This window comes from Coloeus monedula (genome assembly GCF_965178545.1).
Source record: "Coloeus monedula genome assembly, chromosome: 27".
In the NCBI taxonomy this organism is placed as follows: Eukaryota; Metazoa; Chordata; class Aves; order Passeriformes; family Corvidae; genus Coloeus; species Coloeus monedula.
Window position 1 is genome coordinate 1773549 of NC_138807.1, and position 17954 is coordinate 1791502.

At 62.2% G+C, this 17954-nt stretch overlaps 4 protein-coding genes across 5 annotated transcripts; all 4 read left to right on the forward strand.

Moving 5' to 3' along the window:
• Positions 1 to 1788: 1788 nt before the first annotated feature.
• On the forward strand, positions 1789 to 4303 carry LOC309582498 (uncharacterized protein; the record flags this gene model as incomplete). Its single annotated transcript, XM_082297679.1, has 2 exons — positions 1789 to 1980; positions 3185 to 4303. 2 exons carry the CDS (start codon positions 1789 to 1791, stop codon positions 4301 to 4303), a joined length of 1311 nt encoding a protein of 436 aa, XP_082153805.1.
• Positions 4304 to 5230: 927 nt separating this feature from the next.
• DOHH (deoxyhypusine hydroxylase) lies at positions 5231 to 8704 on the forward strand. 2 transcript variants are annotated; one of them, XM_082297647.1, is made up of 6 exons: positions 5231 to 5283; positions 5585 to 5913; positions 6262 to 6338; positions 6518 to 6755; positions 7585 to 7922; positions 8076 to 8704. In XM_082297647.1, exons 2-5 carry the CDS (start codon positions 5640 to 5642, stop codon positions 7899 to 7901), a joined length of 906 nt encoding a protein of 301 aa, XP_082153773.1. In that variant the 5' UTR covers positions 5231 to 5283; positions 5585 to 5639; the 3' UTR covers positions 7902 to 7922; positions 8076 to 8704. The 2 variants fall into 2 exon arrangements, with proteins under 2 accessions (XP_082153773.1, XP_082153772.1); XM_082297646.1 differs by lacking the exon at positions 8076 to 8704 and having other exon boundaries at positions 7585 to 8070.
• A 124-nt stretch (positions 8705 to 8828) lies between these two features.
• On the forward strand, positions 8829 to 11380 carry SMIM44 (small integral membrane protein 44). Its single transcript, XM_082297648.1, has one exon. It carries the CDS (start codon positions 10559 to 10561, stop codon positions 11132 to 11134), a length of 576 nt encoding a protein of 191 aa, XP_082153774.1. The 5' UTR covers positions 8829 to 10558; the 3' UTR covers positions 11135 to 11380.
• SMIM24 (small integral membrane protein 24) lies at positions 11381 to 13859 on the forward strand. The gene is made up of 4 exons (XM_082297658.1): positions 11381 to 12640; positions 13005 to 13122; positions 13239 to 13277; positions 13490 to 13859. The coding sequence occupies exons 1-4, from the start codon at positions 12424 to 12426 to the stop codon at positions 13578 to 13580; spliced, it is 465 nt and encodes a 154-aa protein (XP_082153784.1). The 5' UTR covers positions 11381 to 12423; the 3' UTR covers positions 13581 to 13859.
• Positions 13860 to 17954: the final 4095 nt, after the last annotated feature.

The window sequence follows — 17954 nt, forward strand, 5'->3', positions numbered from 1 at the left end:
ATCATTCATAGAATCCTGGAATATTCTGAGCTAGGAGGGACCCTCAGGGATCCTGAGTCCAGCCCCTGGCCCTGCACAGACACCCCAACAACCCCAGCCTGGGCATCCCTGAGAGCGCTGTCCAAACGCTCCTGCAGCTCTGGCAGCCTCGGGGCCGGGCCCATTCCCTGGGGAGCCTGGGCAGTGCCCAGCAGCCTCGGGGGGAAGAACCTTTCCCTGGGATCCATGGCCAGCCCTGACCCAGCTCCAGCCGTTCCCTGGGCTCCTGTCCCTGTCCCAGAGCAGAGCTCAGCCCCTGCCCCTCCGCCTCCCCTCGGGAGGAGCTGCAGCCCCCAGGAGCCTCCCCTCAGTCTCCTCTGCTGCAGCTGAACGAGCCAAGTGCCCTCAGCCGCTCCTCAGACCCTTCCCCAGCTCCGTGTCCCTCCTTTGGACACTCCAACAGCTTTGGACTCTTCTGATCTTGTGGTGCCCAAACTGCCTCCAGAACTCAAGATGATTCCCTCAAACAGATCCTGGGCTCAGGCCATGAGGAACCCAGCAACTTCCCTGCAGGCATCTGTTGCTGCAGGAGACCTATGGGATATGCCTCTCCATGGCACATCTGGAAACCCAACAGGCTTTGGGAGAGCGGGCACTGCTTTTGGGGCACTGTCCAGGCCCTGGCATCTCTCCCAGATGTGCGGAAAAATTCACAATGCCAGAGATTTGTGTCCAAAAAGAGAGAGGAGTCCTGTAACTTTATTCATGAACAAAGGGAGAGGCCATGGAGCATTTTCCAGGGGATCTCTCAAATTGCTGGGGGACCCAGCCTCCTTTTTATCCTAATTTTCATGGCCACATCTCCCTGTCCCTTTCTCCACTGACTGAGGTACTTGGAAGGTACAAACTCCCTGAATCGCCTACTGTATGTCCCCCTCTAATATGCATCCCCCCTTTGTCTAACATATGATGTCCATAGCTCTGTTAAATCTTTGTTCTTCTTCTCCAAGTTCAGGAATTTAGCATGACCTTGGCTGAGCAGCAATCCATGTGAATTAGCAACACTTTCTGAAACTGCTGGTTTCTCCTGTTACTTCGTTATCCACAAGTCCCTGGCCCTATCTACAAGCAGATTCACACCATCTGTTTGTAAAGACACATTCATCTCAGTCCTTTCACAGGGCACCAGCAGGGCACTGGCACTGCCTCTCTGTGGCTGGGTCTTTTGTCACTCAGGTGCCCGTCCTTGCCTAGGCCGAGCCCGATGAGCTTTGTCCAGTCTTATCCAGCCTTTTCAAACGTTCCTGCAAATCCGAGGCAGATTTAGGATTTTGTTGTTGTGATTTTCCTTATTGTTTCTGGAGTGCCAGTCCTTACTGCAGCTGAGCCCGGTGACCCTTTTCCAGCCCAGCCTGGAGGCAAGAAGGGAGTGGGTTGGGATGGGGAAGGAGGTGGGGATGGTGGTGTGGTGAGGATGGTGGTGAGGATGGGGATGATGGACGGTGTGGTTTGATGAGAGTTGGTGATGGTGGTGGGGATGGAGATGGCAGAGCTGTGCAGGACGGTGCGGAGAGGCAGGGATGGGGATGGTGGTGCTGTGGGGGTGGTGATGGGGAGGACGGTGCGGTGCAGAGCGGTGTGGATGGGGATGTCTGGACGGTGCAGTGCGGCAGGGATGGGGATATCTGTACCGCGCCGTGCAGAGCCGTGCCGTGCGGAGCGGAGCGGTGCCGCCCCGTCCCGCCCCCCGGTGCCACCGTGACCCCGCCACCGATCACTTCCAGGGCGGCCCCGGCTCCCGATTTGAAAATGCGGGAGCGGCTGCTGGTGCTCCTGTGCGCGCTGGCGCGGCGGCGGCGGCGCGCCGGGGCCATGGCCGGGAACGGCAGCGGGAACGGGAGCGGCGCCGGGAGCGGGAGCGGCGCCAGGGGCTGGGACGGGCCGCAGCGGCGCGCCTGGCTCCGGCACTACTACAGCCAGCGGCAGAAGCGGCTCATGACGGTGACCGGGGCGGGGCCACGATGGGGGGGGACCTGGACGGGTCGTGGGGACACGGCACACGGGGACGGGATCACGGGGGACGGAGGGTGCAGGGGACACGTGGAGATCGCGGGGACACAAAGGATGCGCTGAAGTCACGGGGACACAAAGGATGGGGGATACAGGAGACGCGCGGAGGTCACGGCGCCATGGAGGATGGGGGGATACGGGGACACAGATCACCGGGACACAGGATGGGGGACGTGAGACACGGAACACAGGGACAGGAGGGGTTTGGGGCACGGGGTACACAGGTGACAGGAACACAAAAAATGGACAGTGGGGGGGGGTTCAGGGTACAGTGGTGGGAAGGATGGGGAGCACGGGGAAGTCACAAGGGGGACATAAAGGGGACATGTGAGACCCAAGACATGGGATGTGGGACTGGAAGGACACATGGACACAGAGATCACAAAGGATGGGGAACGTGGGGGTTCTGTGGGACACAAAGACAGGGACACAAAGGATGGGGCTTGAAGGACACAGGATTTGATCCTGGACACAAAGGATGGCGGATGCAGAGGACGTGGGGATGTGAAGGAGGGGGTGATATCAAAGGTGGGGGATGCAATGGGGATATGAAAGGCCTGAGGATCCAAGGGATACATGGCAGCAAGGACAAGCTGGGGTGGAACACGGGGAACCTGCTGGCCTGGGCAGTGGCTGAAGAAAGTGACAAAAGCCTCTTTCTAGTTTAAAGTTGCATTTTTAAATTTAGTAACAGAAAACAAATTCCTGTGGAGAGGCCAGGAGCTTCCCCTTCCAAATCATGATTCCCACCTTCAAGGGATGCTCTCTCCCCGTTCCAAATCAGGACTTAGCCCACAGTTCCCTTGGCAGCAGGAAATCCAGTAATGCTCATTAAAATATAAACCCCCAGAGGGAGTGGCCACCCCAAAAAGGGGCTTTTCCAGAAAGCTCTGTCTGCAACACCTGGCCATCTTATCTGGAGTCACACCTACTGCCTGGTGGGTTTGCAGTGAGGTTTCTCAGGAACAGGAAGATTTGACCAGTGTTAGACCAGTTGGGACCACTGGCCACCTGGCACTGGGCATCCTCCTGCCTTGAGCAGATCTCTTGAGCTGTGTGATCTTCAGAGGGGGGTCCAGGTGAAGTGCAGGGAAGCGCTGTCTCACACCGCTCTTGTCTGCCCCCTACACTACAGCTCCTCATCGCTCACCGGAGGAGAACCAGCTGCTGCTTCTACCCCCGTGCTTGGCCCAGCCTCAGGAGCACGGACTGGTGGGAGCGGGTGGTCCTGAAGGAGTTTGGGCCCCAGGACTGGCTGGAGAAGTTTCGGATGTCCAAGGAGACTTTCTTCTACATCTGCAACCAGCTGCGGCCTGGGCTGGCTCCGCACAGTGCCCACTTCCACCCCACCCTGCCCCTGGAGAAGAGGGTGGCTGTGGCCCTGTGGCACTTGGCCACCAATGTGGAGTACCAGACTCTGAGCCCGCTCTTTGGTGTGGGGCCCTCCACAGTGCAGAGCTGTGTCCGGGAGGTGAGCTACGCTGTGGTCTTGCTGCTGAAGCCGCTTTACCTCCGGCTGCCCGACGAGAAGGAGCTGGAGAACATGGTGCGCATCTTCTGCACGCGCTGGGGCTTCCCGCACTGCATCGGGGCGCTGGACAGCCTGCACATCCCCATCCACCCACCCCTGCGCCTCACCGCCGACTACTGCAATGGCCAGGGCTGGCACTCCATCCTCACGCAGGCCACCGTGGATGGGCTGGGGCAGTTCTGGGACGTCTCCACCGCCTTTCCAGGCAGCATGGAGAACAGCGCGGTCCTGGAGAGCTCCAGCCTGTGGGTGCTGGCCAAGGAGGGTCGGCTGTGCCCCAACCCTCCCAAGCACTTCATGGGGAAGGCACAGAAGTACGTGCTGCTGGGTGATGCCACATACCCACTGCAAGACTGGATCCTCAAGCCCTACCAGGAGGATGAGAACCTCACCCAGCGCCAGCTGCAGTTCAACTACCGCCTGAAGCGGGCCCACAGCGTGATCGAGAATGCCTTCCTGCGCCTCAAGGCACGCTGGCAGATCCTCCTTAAGTGCGATGACTGCAGCCTGGAGCTGCTGCCCACCCTCGTCCTTGCCTGCTGCATCCTGCACAACGTCTGCGAGGCCCACGACAACCCCTTCAACGAGGAGTGGCTGGAGGGCACTGAGCCCACTGAGCTGCCCAAGCCCTGCCAGCCCGCACCGGCCGCCATGGAGGACAACCGTGCCGAGCAAGTGCGTGAGCTGATGTGCCAGTACTTTGAGAGCTGCGGGGAGGGCTGACGGGCCTGGGGAGCAACCACCCTGCACATCCCTGTGCATCCCTGCTTGCAGACTCACCGTGGACTCTGGCAAAGCTGTACCAGGCGGGCCCAGGGCTGGGAGGGGCGGCTGTGTCGCGCTCGGGCTGAGTTTGCTGTGGAGGTTTCAGGCAGTGGAATGTATTTTGTGCCCATTCTCTCTCCCAGGATCTAAATGGTTTGGTGGTGTGTTATGTGCTGTGGGAGTACAGTGGGGATTAGGGCTGGGAGGGGGAGGCTGCTGGGATCTCCCTTTCCTCTGTCCTAAGGCCTTTACATTAGGCCAAAATCAGCAGGAGCCTTGAAATAAGGCAAAACTCCTTTGAAGGTTTGCAACTTGCTGTGTAAACACACACGGGAAGAAAAGGGAAGGAAGAGGCGGAGCAGTGACTTGCAAGGGCTGACACCAGCCTGGAATTAAACTGCATCCACAAACTCGGGGATCTGCTGCCCTGGAGATTTGCCCAGCCTGGCACCCCCCAGACCCTCTCCAGAGGGATTTTGCTCAGCCTGGCATACCTGGCGCTTCTCCAGAATGGTTTGCCCAGCCTGGCACCCCTGCCTCCTCTCCTGAGGGATTTTGCCCAGCCTCACACCCCAGGTTCCTCTCAGGGTGGGGTTTGCCCTGCCTGGCATCCCCAGCCCCTCTCCGGAGGAATTCTGCTCTTCCTTGTAATACCCCAGCCCCTCTCTGGAGGGGTTTGTCATGCCTGGCACCCCCAGCCCCTCTCCAGAGGGGTTTGTGGCTCAGTTCCTGGGTCCTTGTGCCCCTGCCCGGTCCCTCCGATCCCTGACTGGGCGCGGCTGGCCCCGGCCCCGGCCCCGGCGAGCTGCGGGCGGGAACAGCAGCGCCCTCAGCTGGAGAGGAGGCAGCGCCCCCTCGTGGGCGGTGCCACCCGTGCGTATTGCGCAGGCGCCGCCGCCGGGCGGTCACGTGGCTCAGCAGCAAGATGGCGGCGCGCGGTGAGTGCAGCGCCGGCACCGCCGGGCCCTCCCCGAACCCCCTCGGTATCCCCCGACCCGAGCAGCTCCACTCGGGCCCCGGCTCCGCTGGCCCGGCGGCTCCGTCTGGCGCGGTCGCGGCAGGGGGTCCACGTTCCTCCCGGGTATCGGGTGAAACCGAGTCCGGACACGCGCTGTGGGGTCGGCCCCGGGGTCCGGTTCTCCGGCACAGGCCGGGCCGCGGCCCTTCCTGTCCGCCCCCCCGAGCCACGGGACCCGCTGGCGGCTGAGGGCTCACCTTGACTTCCTTCCCCGGGCGCAGGAGTGTGACCGAGGAGCCCCCCAGAGCCCCCAGAGTGCCCAGACCTGCCCGCGCCATGGTGACGGAGCAGGAGGTGGAGGCCATTGGCCGCACGCTGCTGGACGCGGCGCAGCCCCTGCCCGCCCGGTTCCGGGCCCTCTTCACCCTGCGGAACCTGGGCGGCCGCGCGGCCGTGGAGTGGATCGGCCGCGCCTTCGGGGACGGTTCGGCGCTGCTGAAGCACGAGCTGGCCTTTTGCCTGGGCCAGATGCAGGACGAGGCGGCCATCCCGGTGCTCATCAGCGTGCTGGAGGACACGGCCCAGGAGCCCATGGTCAGGCACGAGGCAGGTATGGTGGCAGCTCCTGCGGCTCTGGGGGCAGGGGAAGGGGTTGGCTGGCAAGTGGGGCTTGGGGGTGCTTCCCCCACTATACAGAGCAGCTCATGGGGGCCTGATCCGGCTTGGGTGTCAAACCCTGAGTCACAGAACATCTCACCACCTTCCTTGGCCAGACCTGACAGGACAGGTTGGCCAGGTCCTGCTGTTCCTGCTGGCCAGGCTTCTGCTGTGTTTGTCCTGTTTGGAATCAGTCAGTTAGGCCTGTGTCTGTGCTTTAGAGCAAGGCAAGGTATTGCAGAGGACACAGCAGGGTTCTTCTCATACAGACACCCCGATAACATCCCGATACATCCTTCAGGTGAAGCCCTGGGTGCTATCGGGAACCCCGACGTGCTGGATATCCTGAAACGCTATTCCCAGGATCCTGTGGTCGAGGTGAGGTTCCTGAGGGGTCATTTCCTCTGGGATGCAGCACTGCTGGTCTCAGAGCACGAGGCAGGTCCTGCCTGGGCAGGTGGATGGGGACATCACAGTGACATCCTACTGCGTGCTGGGGTTCTCCTGGCGCTGGCCAGTGCTGTTCTGCAGCCAGGGCCGTGTCTCTGTCCCCACAGGTGGCAGAGACATGTCAGCTGGCCGTGAGGAGGCTGGAGTGGCTGCAGAACAACAAGGAGAAGCCAAGCACCACCCCGTACCTCTCTGTAGATCCTGCTCCCCCTGCTGAGGAGACGGATGTTGCCAAGCTCCGGGAGATCCTCCTGGATGAATCCCAGGAACTGTTTGACCGCTACCGGGCCATGTTTGCCCTGCGGAACGTGGGGGGCCAGGCTGCTGTGCTGGCACTGGCAGAAGGTGAGGGCCTGTCATTGCTGTGGGTCTGTCCAGGCTAATCTAGGATGAGCCCTTCCCAAATCCAGGACTGCCAGAGCTGCTCTCACATGTTTGTGTCTGGGGTTGCTGTCGCCTGCCACATTACAGAGTGCTGAGTGGTCTCTGGTGTTCCAGAGCCCCCTTGCCACCCTCCAGACCCCCTTCCCTGAGGGAGGGAGGGCACCGGTTGTGATGGTGGTCTGGGACCAGCTGGTCTGACCCATTGTCAGACCTGGCCCGGGATTGTTGGGGTCCTGCTCTCCTGGCCTGGAAAGTCAGGGGCTGCTGGTGTTTGGCAATAGCTCTGGAGAGGGGAATGTTCCCAGAGTGGGAAAGGGGCAGACTACAGCCCAGGAAGCGTTTGGACCCACCCCCAGCCTGAGGGAAGTGGGTGAGGCTCTCAGACATCTGGAACAGTTGAGGTCCATAAGATGGGATCTGTCAGCTCCTGCTCCAGCTGCTTGGTCCCGGAGGGCTGGAGTCCCTGGCCATGCTGCCATCCCCTGGAACATCGTGTGGTGGGGCAGAACCTGGGGCAGGTGAGGGGTGGCAGCTTTGCTGGAGGGTGGATGCTGCCATCAAGGGAGGCACTGGGGCAGGGCTGGGATCAGGAATCAGGGTGGGATCAGGGAAGAACAGGGTGGGACACCCCTTTGTACACACAGGGCTGGGGCGGTGACCCTTTACATCCCCAGCTTTCGGGTGGGGGGCTCCATCCAGGCATCCTGGTGCGTTTTGGGGCATCCTGGTGCGCTTTGGGGCACCCTGGTGCATTTTGGGGCGTCCCAGCTCACCGTTGCCCCTCCCGCAGGGCTGCGCTGTGGCAGCGCGCTGTTCCGCCACGAGATCGGCTACGTGCTGGGGCAGCTGCAGGACGAGGCGTGCGTCCCTCAGCTGACGGCCGCGCTGCGCAGCCGCGCCGAGAGCCCCATGGTGCGGCACGAGTGCGCTGAGGCGCTGGGCTCCATCGCCCGGCCCTCCTGCCTGCAGGCCCTGCGCGCCTTCGCCGGCGACGAGGAGCGCGTGGTGCGCGAGAGCTGCCAGGTGGCCCTGGACATGTACGAGTATGAGAACGGCGCCCAGTTCCAGTACGCCGACGGGCTCTGCAAGCTGCAGGCCTCCTCCTAAGCCTGGACTGGGGGCACTGAGGTGGGTGTGCTGCCTCCCACCCCCTCCTGCTGCCAATGGCGCTTTCACGGCCACCTCTGTCAGCGTGGAGCCGTGCCTTGCCACGCAGAGCTGGAGGAGGAACTGGGTATGCTCTCTGGCACAATTACAACCACCTTTTCCCTCCAAATCCAGGCTGAGCTGCTACTTGCCTCTCCACCACTCCTCGCCAGCCACTGTTTCCTGGATCTGCCCCTTTTTCCCTGCCAGGATCAGCACTGCCTGCCCGCAGCCTGGCTTGGGGCTTGGACCAGGTGGGCTCTGCTTGGCGTGTCAGAGCCTGCTGCAGCTCTGCAGGGCTTGGGCCTGCCCTGGGTTGGTGCTGCCACGTCGGCAGCTCCATTCTCCCCACCTGAGCTTTGCTGGGGGCCAGGATGGGCTTTGGGCACCCGCTCTTGTGGGCTGTGGTGTTAGGATGCTTCGAAATTGCTCTTGGTGCTGGTACCGAGCCGGGGCCCTCCTCGCCCCCGCAGTGGGTTTGGCCTCTCCTGTTGGGACAGGCTGGAGCTGAGCCTGTGGCAGCCTCTGCCCCAGGATGGGGATTGTTTCATGGCAAAGTTGGAAAGATATGGCTGGGTTTTTTCTGCAGGGAAGGGCGCTGCCATTAGGGCAGGCAGGGTGAGGCAGAGCCTGCCTGGGCTTTCCCCCGTTTTTAACCAGGGCCAAGAGGGCTGAGGCTGCTGCTGGCACCCAAACCCCCCAGCCAGCCCAGCCTGGACACTGGGGTTTGGGGTTTGGCAGGGAATAAAGCACTGGCACGGGAAGGTGGAGTGAGTCGAGCTGTGATTTACCTGTGCCCAGGTGTGGAGTGCACCCAGTGCCACGGGGTCAGGCCCTGGTGGAAGCCTGGGGGCTGCCAAAATGAAATCATAGAACCACTGAGGTTGGGAAGGACCTTTAAAATCGAGTCCAGCCACATTGGGAGGAGCAGGGAGTGGCATCCCTGATGGTATGAGGTGAAACCCCCAGCCGTGGGGAGGAAGATGAACTGTCTGAGGTGCCCTGGTAGGTCCCACTGCCCTGCAGGGCCTGGCATCCTGCTGGGCGTACCTGGCTTTTCCCCTTGTCCGAGGCTTCCCTGTGAGTCAGTCCCAGGCTCAATCCTCTTAGTCCCTGAAGCCAGCTCAGCATCCCCAGTGCTCTGGTGCTCAGGGACACAGCTGAGGGAGGGGCAGCTCTGGCCATCGCCCAGTCTGACCCAGTTCAGGACCCCATGGAAAGGGCTTTTAGTCAAGATGTGACCAGTTTTGGTCACTTGTACACACTGGGAGTCAGTGACGTGTGCCCGAGCGCTGTGGGTAGGGTCACCTGTGTGTGATGTGGAGGGTGAGGGGCTCCAGACTGCAGTTCCCCAGCACTGGGGACAAACACCTGATGTTTTCACAGTGTTTGGAGTCAGCAGCTGGTGTGGGTTGCTTGTCCCCCTTCCCTCACCCTGTGTAGCCCCTGGGTGATGGGCAGGACCCACTGGCACTTTTGGGGTGTTCCTGTGTCCGTATCCATCCCCATGGGTGATTTCCCCCGGGCTATGTTATCACTTCCACTGTTCCCTTCTTGGCACGTGGGCTCCAGCACCCTGGAGTTTGCCAGGGTGTCTGTCCCCACTTATCACCCCAGCTGCCCTCACCCTTGTTCTCCAACCTTTCCACAGGTGACTCACCCAGACCATACAGGGTTGTTTCTCAGTCATTCTGTGCCAGCATTTCTCTCTGCTCCCCCCAACACCTTTTAAGACAAAATTGGAACAAAGTTCTTTTCTGAGGCTGGGATCTGGGCAGGGGTGACCTGGTGCCGCAGAGCTGGGAGGTGCTGGAAGGGAGCAGGGCTGAGCCTTGAGCCTTGACTTGGCACTGAACCCCACCAGCACCTTCACCCCTCCCAGTTTAGCCTGTGCTGGGGAGGGTTTGGGGTTTCTCCAAAGCTGCTGCTGGTCTGGGCTAAACCCTGCACCCTCTTGGTGTGGGAGGAATTGCTTTTGGGGGAAGCATGGGGGAGGTGATCCTGGGCGCTGGGGTGACATGGGTGGCAGCCATCGTGAAGCTCTGGGAAGGCGACAGCCTCTTGTCATGGGCTGCTCCACTGTACAGCAAAGGGGGCCCCGTGGGAGCCCCCCAGCTGAGCCTGCATCCCCATCGCCTCTGGCTCCAAGGGTGCTGTGTCCTCTGGGATCTCAACCATCTGCTCCAGGGATCTGGGGTCTGCTGAGGGATTTAACCCAGCCCAGGGGAGGGAGGAGAGACCTTGAGCATCCCTCCCCATCCCTGTCCTTGGGGGTTCTCCAGCTGCAGGTGACTCCCCACTCCCAGGGAGGCAGAGGTACCAGTGGTGCTGCCAGAGGGGCAGGATCTGGGGACCCTGACCCACATCAGAGCCCACTGGTCACCCCCCATGCTGAGGCAGCCGGGCTGTGCCTGGATTAGCAGGCGCTAAGCTCCTTCTCAGTAACACAGCTCTGTCGCTGGGTGAGTGGCACTGCCACCAGCCATGGGGACACCACTGTCCCTGTGAGCTGCCAGCACCGAGGAGCCTCGTGGACCCTGATGCCACTTCCTCCCCTGCAGTCCCCTGCGTGGCAGAGGCTTCGGTGGCTTGGGGTGGGGGTGCACAGATAGCTGGCCATGGCCCTGGCAGGGGGTGTCCCCCTCCCTGGCACCGGGGGTGCATGGGGGCCACGGCACTTGCTGCAGTCACCCCCCGAGGAGGACGGGGTGCTGTATGTGGACTACAAGCCCCCCGCCCTGGACAGCATCCGCCTGCCCCGCTACGTCCTGTACCTGATGATGGCGGCAGCGCTGGTGCTGGTGGTGGCATATGCCATTGTGGGGCACCTCATCAAGGACCTGGTGCATGACTTCGCCGGTGAGTGCTGCCCACAGCAGGGTCAGGCTTCGGGGTGGGCGGGAGGCCGGGGGGATCCCCCTCACCTGAGACTGTGCTGTGGCAGGGCTGGTGCTGCTGACAGCTCCGTCTCTGCCCCTGCAGACTGGGCATTCGGGCCCAAGCCAGAAGAGAAGGCAGGGATGGCCGAGGGCACTGTGCCAGAGGCAGAGTGGCTGGAGAAGGACGAGGTGCTGGTGGAGCAGAAGGCAGAGGACGAAGGCACCGGCATCCTCTCCGCCTCGGACATCCCGCTGGGGCTGCTCATGCCACGCAGCTCCGTCTCCTTTGCCGACTCCCCCAAGAGGTTCTTCTAGGGCCAGGGGACACCCCTGCAGCCCTGCTTGACCATTGGGTCACAGTGTGGCCCTGGCCGTAGGCACTGCCCAGCACTGGCACACAGCCTCCCCCTCCCTGCCCAGCCCTAGTGCTGCTCTTGGGGCTTCTCTTGAGCTGTCACCCCAATAAAGCCACCTGCACCTTGGCCTAGCACAGCACTGGGGGTGGCAGGGCTGAGACATCCCAACCTCTGCCTGGGGTAACAGCACCCCTTAGCACAGGCATGCCACCCCTGGCCATGGGCACGTGGGTGTAAAGGTGGGTGCTTGGGGGTGCAAACCATGGTGCGGGGGCTCAGACAATGGTGGGCAGGGGGCGTGGGCATGGGTGCACACATGCACAGGGTAACATGGATACACCTCTGGATGGGCCAAGTCAGTGTGGACACATGGGTAGGGACAGAGAGATGGACAGCTGGACACTGAGGCTGGCTGTGCCCCCACCACCTCCTCAGTGCCTTGGCACTGCCAGACCATGCCCAGTGGCACCTCCAAACCATTCTTGGGGGACAAAGCACTCACAAGCCTCTCCTGGGCTCTGGGTGAGGGCACTGGGCATGGGGGCTGTTGCATGGTCCTGCACCCCCTGTCCTAAACCCAGGCTGGGGCTGGATCCCTGTGTCCCCAGTCTCATTCTTTGCCCATTGAGGACTTGCCACAGGCAGGGTGGCCCTGCCAAAGCCCACTGTCCCTCCCTGGGGGGCTGCTGGCCACCTTGTGCCTCAGTTTTCCTTGTGCCCTGGTGGGTGGGCACCCCGCCATGGTCTCCCTGATACCCCGTCAGTGTTTCACTCTTGGCAGTACGTGGGCCCTGAGGGTGTCATGGGGTCCCAGCTGGGATTATCTGGGGCCAGCTGGCTTGTGCCCAGGGGAGGGCTGGGGGTGGCCTGGCATTGCCCAGCCCTCAGTGCTGCCCCATCCCCATGGGATCTGCCCCAGCCCTGCCAGCAGGGTTGGGTGGAACCAGGCAGGGTGGGCACTTCACCCCATCACCCATCTGTCCTTCCACCTGTGCACCCACCCACGTGTTTGTCCATCCACCCACCCCACCACCCACCTGTCTGTCCTTCCACCCTCCCGCCTGTCTGTCTGTCTCTCCCTCCGTCCATCCACCTATCCTGGGGATGGTCCCCGGTCCTGGGCACAGGGACATGCCTGTCCTTTGCCACTGCGGTCCCTGAGGTGGTGGCCACTGGGTGCTGTGGGGTGCCGGTGTCTGAGCCAGGGGAGTGGTACCACCTCCCACGGGTGACAGGAGACACGTTGCCATGGTGCTTGGTGCCACTTGTCCTCTTGGAGCCAATAAAGGTGCCCGTTGCCCTGGGTGTGGAGAGCAGGGCTTGATAGCAGCGGGGGACAGGAGCTCACTTTCAGGAGCAGGATCCAGCCGTGCTCCAGTCCTCCACTCAAAAATGCCGAGGTCTTTGCAGCCCCTCTCACTCCTGGTCCTGCTCGTCTTCACTGCCACCGCCCAGGGACAGGCTGGTAGGTGCCCCCGTGATGCCCTGTGCTGCTGTGCCTGGGGAGGCCCTCCCAAGGCATTGGATCAGCTCCTGGGAGACCTTTCCAGTGGGACCAGTCTGTCCCAGTGCTCCGACAGTAACTTTTGGGGGCAGAGCAGAAAGATCTGGAGACACCCATCCGCTGCCCCAGTGCTCACCACTGTGCTGGGGGCGGGTGAGCTGTGTTGGGGGTGGCTTCCTTGGTACCCAAGGGACAGTGGGAAGGGGGCACAGTGAGTGTCTGCCAATGTCCCATCTCATGGGGGTTCCCATCCCCTGAAGGATGTAACTCCCCTGAAGCTGTCCCCATCCCCACCTTTTCCCTTCCCTGTCCCCTGCCCATGCAGACACGGGCCCCAAGGTGCTGCAGCCGTGGCTCATTGGCCTCACGGCCGTCGTCGTCTTCCTCTTCATCGTCTTCGTGATGCTGCTCGTTAACCGGCTCTGGAATCTCAGGAGGAGCAGGTTGGATTGGTTGGGGGCCGGGGGGTGCTGGCCGGGGGAAAACTGCGTGGAAGGTTGCCATGGGCTGGAGACAGGGCCGTCCCCGGGCACCGTTCAGCCTCTCTCTCCCCTCGCAGGAAGGAGAACGACTACCCGGAGACCCTGGCGACTGACAGGTACCACAGCCCGGGTGCTGCGGGGCGGCACCGGGACCCCCCCAGCACCGGGGCTCGGACTCCCTCGAGAGTGGCCACGTTCTGGAGGTGCCAGGGTGGCTGTATGCCCTTGGCATGGCCGGAGGCGGCCGTGCCGTGGTGCCCTCGTGCCCCTGGCACGGCCGCGGTGCCGGTGCAGTGCCCGGCTGACCGACGTTCCCTCCCTGCCGCAGGCTGGAGCGCTCCGGCCACGTCAACCCGGCGGCTGAGGACTGGGATGAGCTGAGCGACGACAAGCAGTGGAGCAAGGCCACGTCCTTCTGAGTCCCCCCGGCCCCCCTCTGCCCGCTCCGCAGCACCTCCGACGGGCGCCGCACCCTCACCCCGTCCGAGGGGCGGGGATCCGCGCCGGGTTTCGGCGACAGCCGTGGCCACCGTGGCACCCCCCGCCCTGCGGCCGCCCCGGCTGTGACCAAGACCCGGCGCGGATCGCCCGCTCGCCGGAGCGGAGAGGGGGGGACGGCAGCGGGGCCTCCCCGTGTCCCCCAACCCTGGGCCGGCGGGGGGTCCCGGCCGCGGGGGGACGAGGACAGCCCCCTCCCCAGACGTACCTAGTAAAGGTCTCCAGCCTGCCCCGAGTGAAGCGTCTGGTGTCACCGTGCTGGGGAGGAGGCTGTGCGGCACCCCCGGGTGCCACTAGGGCAGGGGACAATGACAAGTTCCAAGCTGCCAGACCTCAGCGACCTCGGCAGGGCGAGAGCCGGTGTCCATGTCCAGCCACATCGCTGCCCGACAACCCCGGACCGAGGGGTGGGCACCGAGGGGACACAGGGGGCTGGGGAGCACCGAGGAGGTCCTGAGCAGCGCTTGGGGACAGGGACCGTGGGGACCGCGGGGGTGAAGCGCAGCTTCGGCCAACGCTGACCTACGGGTGAGGACAGTGACGTCACGCAGCCAGGCGATGACGTCACGCGCACGAGATGGTGACACCCCGTGGCCAAGGTCTGGAAGCAGAGGAAGCGGCAGCAGCTCTGAACCCCCACGTGAACCACGGCTGCCCCCACCCATGTCCCTGTCCCCACCCTGTCCCTGCCACCCCGCGGCCCCGCCTGAGGCTGGGGGTGCGCCCTGCGGGGTCCCAGCTCTGTCACCCTCCTCATCCGGCCCAAGAGCAGTAATGGGTGCGGGTCCCTCCTCTGGGGTGATAGGTGCCTGGCAGGGCTTTGCTCTCCCCAGTGCCCCCCCCCCCCTCCGCTGGGACACTCGTGTTCTCCCCGCTTGGACGCTGTGCCTCAGTTTCCCCCGGGGGCTGCAAAGGAAGGGCGGAGGCGAGCTGGAGTTGAAGCATAGCTTGTTTAATTTTTATACATTTTTTTTTTGTCTTTTTTTTTTCCTTTTCATTTTTTAATCTTTTTTTGTGTGTCAGTTTTTTCTTTTTTGTTTTTTTCTTCTTTTTTGTCTCTTTTTTCTCTTTTTTGCATAGGGGGGGGAACAACAACAACAGAAAAAAAAAAACAACGGGAAAAAAAAAAAAACCAAAACCAAAACAAAAGAAACAAAACAGAAAAGAAAACCAAAAAAAAAACCCCAAAAATCCGTATCAGGGTCAGTAAGTGTATGTAGGCAGGAGCGGCGCTATCGGTAATGGCTGCGTACAATGGTATAATCAAATATCGTGAAGCACCAGGGAGGCGAGCGGGGGCTCGGGGGGGTCATGCGGGGCCAGGGGGCGCGGGGGGCGCAGCGGGGAGGGCCCGGCCCCGGCTCGCGGCCCTGGTGCGCTCGCGGTGTGTATCGGCTGCGGCAAAGCGAAAGCGAGAATCCGGCGAACGAGTAAAATATAACTGCGGGGGGAGGGGGCACCCCCGGCCCCCCGGGGGGAGCGGGGACCCCCCGAAAAGGCGGGCGGGGGCAGCCGGCGGCGCGGAGGCACTGCGGCGGGATTTTTGGTTTGGGTAAGAGGCGCGGTCCGGCCGGCTGCCGCCTCGGCGCCTTTTTGGGGCGGTTTCTCTCCTTTTGCCGCTCTTTGCCCGGGGGTGGGATTTCCCCACCCCCCCCCACCCCGGCTCCACCTCCCGCCTGCCCCCGGGCATCGCGGGGCACGGGGGCACCCAGAGCGGCACCCATGGACCGGGGCACCCGTGGGCAACACCTGGAGCACCCAGAGGGGCATCCGTGGGTATCTCTCGGGGCATCCAGAGGGACACCCATGGGCATCGCCTGGAGCACCCAGAGGGGCACCCAAGAAGGCACCCAGAGGGGCATTCGCGGGAATTGCTCGAGGCACCCTGCGAGGCACCTGTGAGCATCACTTGGGGCACCCAGAGAGGCCCCCGTGGGCACCACCTGGAGCATCCAAAGGAGCACCCAGAGGTGCACCCATGGGCACCCGGTGGGGCAGCCGGTGCGGCACCCGCGGGTATCACCTGGAGCACCCCCAGTGACACCCACGGGCGCCGCACAGGGGACCCAGAGGGTCACCCATGGGCACACCCGGGGCACCCATCACCGGGGGCACCCATCCCAGCCGGTGGCGGGATCCCGGGGGGGTGGGGGGGGGGGGGGGGCAGAAAGCAGCAAATTCCAAACTCTGAGTACAAAAAACCAACCAAACAAACAAAAAAAGAAAAACAAAAGAGCCCAAACCCCACCAAACAAGACATATATATATATATATGAGATTTTATATATATATATATTCCTTTGCGATTTAAAGTACCTTAACTGTGGTGGGCCCGCGGGCCCGCGCCCCCCCCGGCCCTGCAGCCCCATATATATATATGTGGAGATATATATATATATATATGTACAGGTTATTTGTTTTATTTATAGGTCACAAGGACTATTTTTAATTAATTTTTTTAAGCCGACGAGCCCGACTAAAAACCCTCTAGGAGAGACTGTAGTGCATGAAACCCCCGCGGTGATTGTCGAGCGGAGCCCCCTCGTATCCCCATCCTGCGGGGGACCCCCCCGGAGCATCCCCAGGGATGGGGTGTCCTCCACCCCGGCTTTGCGCTCACCCCGACCGTGGCCATCGAGGCCGCCAGAAGATAAAAAAAAAGAAAGGAGAACTATTAAAAAAATAGAAATAATAAAAATGAGTGGTGCCCCCCCCCAGGGAGGGACCGGGGGGGTGTTGCATATTCCCTTTGGGCAGAGCCGGGGGTGCGGCCCCGGGGGGGTGTCGGGGGAGCAGTGCAAAGACCCCGGGGGCGCGGGGGGCTCCCCGGCCCCGCAAGGGGAAGCCCCCGGCCCGCCCCCCCCAATGCCGCCCTACGGGCTGGGGGGCGTCGAGTTGATTCGTTTTTGCCTTTTTTAATACGGTTTAAGGTGCTTTTCTTGCCGAGGGCGGGTTTTGAGGGGCTGCGACCGCAGCCCGGCCGGACTTGCTGCCGGCCCGGGGGGTGGGGAGGCAGCAAAAAGGGGGCAGGGGACGGCCCCGGTGGGGTCCCCACGGGACGGGGGCTCCGGGGCTTCCTCGGGGCGGGGGGACCCAGGCCCGAGGGGCGCCAGCGCCCCTCGCCTCCCCGGGGCTGGCCGGAGGGGCTGCCCCGGTGCCCCCCCGCTCCCTCCCTCCGCTCTCGCTGTCGCTGTCACCGCTGAAAAATGCTTTTTTTTTCTTTTTAATATTTTTTGCTTTGAGCTGAGCCTTTTCCAGCCTTAACCCCCCAATTTTTTTTGTTTTTTTGTTTTTCTATTTTTAAAAAAAATTCTCTCTCTTTTTTTTTAAAATTTTGTCCTTTTTTTCCCCTCTTTTTTTTAAATTCTATTTTTCATTCCTCCCCCCCCCCGCTGGACGCCGCCCCCGCTCCCTCCTTGCATTGTCCTTGCAGAAATCAATACTGCACCTTGCATAAAGAAGCGTCTCCCAAGGCTCCTCCCAAAGGGTCTGGGACCCTCAAACCAGCCTCAACTGTGGGCGAAACCCGGCGGGACGCGACCACCCCGTCACCCCCCACTAATACTTTTAGACACCAAAAAAAAAAAAAAAAAATTAAAAAATTAAAATTCAAAACTGTTGACGACGACGTTTCTTCATGCCCGAGCAGCAGCGATGCCGGTGCCACCCGCCCACCGGTGTCACGACCCGCGTCAGTCCTCAGCCTCAGGGAGGTTGGGGGGGGGGGGTCTCTCCAGCCGGCGGAACGCTGGGGTTTTAAGGCAAATTCTGGGTTTTTAGGGGGTGTCGGGCCCCTGCTCGGCAGCGGGCACAGCAGGGAGAGGCGGCGAGAAGGCACCTCCTGCCATTCCCTGCTGCGCCAGCCGGACCCCCGGGGATGAAGCCGATGGGGTGGAGGTGGGGGGGAGGCTGTGACCCCCCTGACACCAGCCCGGGGGGGGCACAGCTACATTCACACGGTTCCATTCCTGTCACGAGAGCAGCTGGGCTCAGCCCTCCTGGCCCTGCGCCCCATTGAAAACCAATGAAAAAGTGGGGGTCCCCTTGGGGGGGTGGGACCCTGTGACCCCCCCGTAAGGATCAGCCCTGCGGGTCTCCATCCCTGCTCTTCCCCGCACGGACCCCACCACATGCCGGTCAGTCTTGCCGCGCCCGGACACTGGGTCCCCCCCCGAGCGTTCTGGGGGGCTCTGGCCCGGGGGTCCCTGCCGCCTCCCGCCTCGCTGCCTTTGGTTGCTGGAAGCAGAAAAAACAAATAAAAACCCCCCAAAAGGGAAGGAAAACAAAGAAAAGAG

Excerpts from the sequence above, each read along its gene's own strand:
- SMIM44 (XM_082297648.1), top strand. The coding sequence starts at position 10,559 with ATGGCCCTGGCAGGGGGTGTCCCCCTCCCTGGCACCGGGGGTGCATGG.
- DOHH (XM_082297647.1), top strand. The coding sequence starts at position 5,640 with ATGGTGACGGAGCAGGAGGTGGAGGCCATTGGCCGCACGCTGCTGGAC. Across the intron at positions 6,339-6,517 it reads CCCAGGATCCTGTGGTCGAG|GTGGCAGAGACATGTCAGCT; the intron begins GTGAGGTTCCTG and ends CTGTCCCCACAG. Across the intron at positions 6,756-7,584 it reads TGTGCTGGCACTGGCAGAAG|GGCTGCGCTGTGGCAGCGCG; the intron begins GTGAGGGCCTGT and ends CCCCTCCCGCAG.
- SMIM24 (XM_082297658.1), top strand. The coding sequence starts at position 12,424 with ATGGTGCTTGGTGCCACTTGTCCTCTTGGAGCCAATAAAGGTGCCCGT. Across the intron at positions 12,641-13,004 it reads CACCGCCCAGGGACAGGCTG|ACACGGGCCCCAAGGTGCTG; the intron begins GTAGGTGCCCCC and ends CTGCCCATGCAG. Across the intron at positions 13,123-13,238 it reads TGGAATCTCAGGAGGAGCAG|GAAGGAGAACGACTACCCGG; the intron begins GTTGGATTGGTT and ends CTCCCCTCGCAG.